The following is a 6131-nucleotide window of genomic DNA, read 5'->3' as shown; positions in this document are numbered from 1 at the left end:
CCAAGTGCCCTCAAGACTTGGTGATGAGGTGTCGTTGCTCAGTCTAGGCTCCCTGGGCCAACTGAGGCCCACAGAGTCACCCCCACACCCATGGGGCCTTCTCTGCCTGCCCCGAGTCCCAGAGAGCACCAAGACATGGCATTACTAAGACAGTGGAAAGAGTTTATTGGTAGTGTTGCCCTTTCACTTCGGAAAGTACAGACTTTTTCCCTTTTTTTTATACAATCATCCGGTTTTGTCCTGAAAAATGGCTGTGGTCTGGAGAGGATGAAAGTGATGGGGCAAAGGGGCACAGTGACACCTTTATTCCAGCCATGTGGGGAACTGGAGCAGGATCACTGTAGCCTGAGTGCTGTCCTTGGAGATGGGGGGCTGATGCCCTCCCCACTACTCCCTCAACTGGAGGAGGTGGCACCTGCTACCTTCTGGCCTCCACCAGTGTGGGCAGTCCCCTATGGGGCAGGATGTCCCCAACACTTTGCTGAAGGTGGGCCATCTTTGCCCGGCCATAGCAGATGAACAGCAGAGACAGCCTAGCTGGCATCATTCTTGGCAGCGGCTGCTTTGGGCAAAGCAAGCGGGGCGGGGCTTGAACCCAGGTGTGCCCTTGTTGTCTGGGTTGTTGGACTGCCCAGTGCTGCGGGCTCCTGGTCTCGATGTGAGGCTTTCAGCCTGGGTGCTACATAGGCATGGGTTCCCAGACAGCACTGGGGGTTCAGGGGCGACAGGCCCACTGGAAGAGGTGACCCATAGTGTATGTTGCAAGCATGCCCCATGCTGGGAGCTCCAGGTGTTGCTGCTCTTATGTATGGGCTTTGGAGGAGGGTGGGGAGCATCTTTTGGAGGTGGGTCTCAACCCAGTGCTGCTCAAACCTGCCTTGTCACTGCCATTCTCCATGCCCCAGGATCTTGGCAGCTCTAGGCAGTGCTCCCTGCTCCAAATGCTGTCCTGCTGCTGTATCACCCTGATCTATGTGCTTTCTCCCTGCCTCCTGGTCAAGTGCACCTTGGAGCTGTAAACACGCTACAGGGCAGCCACAGAGAGTGGCAAAGCTGGGAGATGGGACAGCCAGAGGGTCTCTGGCACCTTTGGGTTTGTATCAAGGAGCCAGAAAGGCACTAGGTCCCACCCACAATGCAGCCCCGAAGTTGGTGACATCCATGTAAAGTCAGCCACAAGTGTCGGGGCTGGGTGAGAGCTCAAACCTCATTCCCAACCCAGTGGGGCAGGGACTGATGTCTGGCAGCAGGGAAACCCCATGGAGAGGTGGCCTTAGCATGACCAACTTCTCCTTGGGTCTTGAGCTTCCAATTCTCAAAACCTCCCTCCCACCATGGTCATAGCTTGGATGGATCTCCATCTCAACAGGCCCTATCTAGGGGGTGTTTGGATGAAACAGCTGCTGGTGTGAGGATCTGGGGATCTCTGTAAGGGCCAAATGCTTGCCTTGGATCCAACCAGTACTAGTTTTATGTGAGGAAAGATCACCAATGCTAGAGGGAAACTACTGGGAGGATCTCATAGCCAAAGGGGACAGACCCTGAAGCAAATCCAACAGATATGATACATGGGCATAAACCAGTTCATGCCCACCCCTAGCTCCTTGCCGTGAATCAACCGTCTCAGTCAACAGTCAACCAATGACTGAGGCATGGAGAGCCGATAGCCAAAAGCATGGGGAGGTGAGGGGGAGGAGTTGGCTGGTGGTGGTTCTGGTGGCAGGTGTGTATCGCAAGAATTGGCAATCCAGAGCAGTGTGCGTGTGTTTGCGTGTGCATATATATAATATATATTAAAATATACAGATTATAAATACCCAAAGACTTTCCCAGGCGTTATTTATACCAGTATACATCGTACTCCAGTAGGAGGATGGGGGCAGGGGGACAATGGTTATGGGGGAGAGGATGGAGGACGAGTCCAAGTGTTTGGCGCTGATGGCTCCAACCCAAATGCTGGTTTGATGGTATCAGGAAGGGGCAAGAGAGATGCCAGTCATGGCAGTAGCTGACACCTGAGAGATGGTTTGAGAGGAAAAGTCTAGAGAGCAGGAGTGAAGATCTCTCTCACTGAAGTGCCCCCAGTGGCCAGGCATCTTGGTTCACTGAATCCACAGGGTGCAGGGACTGGGTGAGAATGAAGGCAAGCCAACCCCAGCATCTCCATCCCTGGTCTGTGCCCAGGCCAAGATCTTCCTGGAGAGGACAGTAGAGAGCAGCACTTCCTGTCTCTCCAGCCATCTCACCCAAAGCTAAGCAGCACCTGCTTCTTTTCGAAGGATGATGGTGGGCTAGGTCTTCTCATTGCCACATGGTCTCTGCTCCTTGACCACAATGCCTCGAGGCCAGGTTGTCCTTTCAGACACCTGAGATCTGTCCCCAGAGGGTGCAGGTGGTCCAGGAGGTCCCAACTGGTGACCCTCAGGGTGGTGGGGTTACTACTGCAGGGGGTGTGGAAGAGATGGGGGTTATGGCCTCCGCACTGCCATCTCACCACGAGATGTGAGATGTGGGGTTTACCACCACCACCACAGGGCAGCTCAACTGAGGTTTTCCCAGGGGAATCCCTTGTTTTGGAGGAACTTGTCCCCGTCCATGTGAAGCATGCTGGGCCTGGAGACCCCATGGGCCAAAGCATCAGCTGGCCTAAATCCATGCAGTGTTTCCTCATGGGATCTTGTGAGTGGCTCACGGCTTATCAGGGGATGGGCTGGATTCTCCACAGCTGGGCAGGTTGCTCCCTGCTCCTGTCTTGTGTTCTAGGCTGCTTCTTCCATGCCTGGTGCCATCTGGCAGTGCCAATGCAGAGGGGTCCATGCTGAGTGTCACCAATAGTGCAGACAGACCAGCTTCCAGCATGCCTGTGCTGAAGCCTGTGGAATTGTGGCTTCACTGTTGCTCCCCAGACCAAGATGGATTAAAGGAACACTGAGCAGACCCAGGGTGTCGGCTGCGGGTGGATCTGGTATGCTGATGGATCTTACACAGGGCTTGCTGGGGCATGAATGTGGCCTGCTCCAAAGTATCTTTGCCTGCTAATTGCTCTGGGGGACAGATATTCTTGCAGAGGAATGGGGCTAGGCAGACTCAACCCCATCATGTCTAGAGATGAACCTTCTCCAGGTGGTACAGGGCTCATTCCTCCACCCCCTGCTCTCCCCCAGCTCCATCTACTTCCTGGCTACATGGCAGCTCTTGCTGGGGAGATGAGAGGTGGTTGGTGATTCAGGTGGCTGGGCAGGTAGAGCTACAGAAACTTCTCTTCTGATGATGGGCCAGGAGAAAATCCAGCTGGACAAGCAAGGACATGAGGAAATGGGTGCTCCTGGGGTCCTGATGGACGCAGGAAGTCGGCTGTTCCACTCCATCACAGACCTGGAGGCAGCAGGTTTTGCCTTGCTCTAACTTTGCTATGGCCCAGCAGTCTGTAGTGTTATCTTCTAGAACTTGAAGCTTAGTGGGAAGCTCCCCAGAAGAGAGGAGGTCCGGGGCTCTGCTGACACTGTTAAGGGTTTAAATAAATAATACCTAGAGGACAAAAAAATACAATACGATCTCTGACCGAGTGGGCTTTTGGCGCCCTGCCCCCTCCCCGCACCAGGAGCCTGGGCAGAGGAGTTCCCTTTGGAGCTGGGAGACATAGGACTCCAACTCTCTCGGCTGTAAATGGACTTTCTCATGGTCACTGGGGATGTGCACACACATAGTGGGGAGGACAAAGCTCCTTGTGTCTCTGAGTGTGATGGGGGTAGGTTGATTGGCTGGCCATAAGTGGTCCAGGCTGGCCAGGGGCAGTTTGGTTTGGCCATGGGTGGTCTGGGCTGGCCATGGGTGGTCAAGGTGGCCATGGATAGACTGGATTTGCCAGAAGCGGTCTGGGTTGGCCATGGGTGGTCAAGGTTGGCCATATGAAGTCCAGGCTGGCTTCAGTCACATGCCTACCCTGTCACTTCTCCTGGATGCAGCACTGAGTTCTCTTGTGTGCAAAGCCTCAGGACAGGGTCATGGGATGCACAAAGGCAGTGATGAAGGGGCAGCTGAATGGAGCAGCGGTGTCCCCGTCACAGCTGGTGCCCATGGCAGATGCTCAGTGGCCAGAGAGCCATCTCCTTGGATGCAGGAGGTGTCCCAGGTCCATTGCAATGGGTCCCCCCAGCCTAAGTGTCTCTCCTCAAGGAGAAGGGCTGATGGCACCACCTCTCTACCATGGCCAGCAGTAGACCCCACCCCCCATCACTTGCCAAGGGCCTCTCCAAAGAGGAGCGGGGGCTGCAGGCCAGGGGCAGTGGCCGACTCCTCAGGCTCGCTGTCCGTGCTGCTCTCCTTGCCTGAGCTCCCGGCACCCCGCAGGAAGCGGGCGTTGCGGGGCGACAGTGGGTATAGCACATCCTGGAGGGTGCCCACCCCCATGGGGCTGGCCAGCAGCTCCTCATCTGATGAGTGCAGGGAGTCATCGTCCACTGCCAAGTGGCTCACGATGTGGATGCCGTCGAATGCCATGGAGTCCTCAAAGGGCTTTGGGCCCTTCATCAGGCGGATCTGTGGTGGGGGGCAGGGGTTAGTCACACAGCTGGGCCATGCCTGGGTAGTGCCAGCTAGTCCAGCCCCTAGCTTCAGGTAGCATCATCTCTGTCCAATCCCCCAGTCTTCCCAGATAGGCCTTGGTCTGACTGATCCCACAACAATCCTATGGCCCAACAACCTGCTCCACTGCCCCCTGAGCCTCTCAATCTGCCCCAGGGAAAGCCAGGGGCTGAGGGCTGACAGGGCTTGGAGGCTGCCAGAGGAGGCTCAATGCACTACAGAGACCACAGGCAGAGGCTGGGCCCCTGCTGCAGAGAAAGGGGAATGCCCCCCCATGCTGATCTGAGCAGGGGTGGGGAGGGGAGAGGTGAAATTCTTTCCTGATCCCAGTGGAGCATCAGGCTGAGCCTGAAGGGAGGGTGAAACCTTCTAGCCAGGATCCTCTGGGGTTGAGTCCTAAAAGCATTGGCACGGTTCAGTCACCACCACCAGCCTGGGTTGCAACCAGTGCCCATGCTGCTGTGGGTGGAAGAGGCAGTGGTCATGACCTGGCCAGAGCAGGAGAGGGAACCAGAGGGCATCTGGCTTTTCAAAACCCCTGCAGGAAGTGGGGATGGACCAATTCCCAGGCTGGGGGCAAGAAGGCCCCCCCCATGTGGCTCCAGGCATGGGAGGAGCATGGGGCAGCTGGGAAGGACAACCAGACCAGATCAGTCTGCCTGGGGGGATACTGCTTGGCTCTTGCAGGGGATGGGACCCATCACAGCAGCACCTACCAGCCTCAGCCAGAAGCAGCTCCAGGTGTGCTCGTTGCTGTACATATAGCGACAAACTGTATGTACAGAGCTCCCAACAGCTCCAGGACACCATGTCCCGATGAGTCCCAGAGAGAACCCAATCCCCAACTTTGCCTCCTGCCCCCTCACCGGGAATTTGTGCGTGACAGGCTTGGGCACTGAAGCCAGGGCTGACTCAGAAGCTCCCTGTGATCTCTATCAGCCGCTCTGTAAATCAGTGACTCGAAAGCCCCCAGCACTGGCTGTTCCTGGCCTGTGTAGGCAGCTGTGGTCTGCCGCAAAGGCAGCGATATGAAAGAGGGAGGGGGCAGACCCGTGATCTCTCTTCCCATCCCCCCCCACCCCCCCGGTTGCCTACGACTTCACTGCCAGCACAATTTCCCGTCCTCAGGGGCTGGGACAGTGGCAGGGGCAACATCTGGCTGAGCTGCGGCCCCTGTCCTTAAGTTTTGCTTTATTTTCTACTAGGAGAGTTAGAGATGGGGGAGATGGTGGAAGAGGGGCTGCCAGTTGCTGCTGCAGCTTGTGGAACTATGTGATCCCACAAGCTTGTGCCTCTATCTGCCCATTTTACAACCAGGGAAACTGAAGCAAGGAGCACGTTAAGTGACTCACCCAGGCAGGAGAGGCAGAGCTAGGGGCTGACTGCTTGTCTCCCCAAAGGCTGCACCACCCTTCCCACCCCTGCAACCTCACCAAGCAGAGAGATGGGCAGCCTAGAGTCCCCCACAGAGAGGCTGGCTGGGGAGGGATGGTCCAATTCAAGCTGAGCACAGATCCCTTTCCTAAGTGCTGGGCTGTGCTACCAAG

General features: G+C 56.3%; 1 protein-coding gene across 4 annotated transcripts in view; it reads right to left on the bottom strand.

Annotated features, from left to right (window-relative positions):
- Positions 1–141: 141 nt before the first annotated feature.
- EVI5L (ecotropic viral integration site 5 like) overlaps positions 142–6131 on the bottom strand; it is a 57545-nt gene continuing 51555 nt past the window's right edge. For all 4 annotated transcript variants that reach the window (XM_090059921.1, XM_090059923.1, XM_090059920.1 and 1 more), the window contains one exon: positions 142–4539. In XM_090059921.1, coding sequence (XP_089916047.1) covers positions 4234–4539 — 306 coding nt within the window. In that variant the 3' untranslated portion in view covers positions 142–4233. The remainder of the gene's footprint in view (positions 4540–6131) is intronic.

The sequence above is a fragment of the Crocodylus siamensis genome, chromosome 8, assembly GCF_052110815.1.
Source record: "Crocodylus siamensis isolate JL-2025a chromosome 8, ASM5211081v1, whole genome shotgun sequence".
In the NCBI taxonomy this organism is placed as follows: Eukaryota; Metazoa; Chordata; order Crocodylia; family Crocodylidae; genus Crocodylus; species Crocodylus siamensis.
The sequence above is the reverse complement of the archived record's forward strand: the minus strand, read 5'-3'. Positions and strand labels throughout refer to the sequence as shown.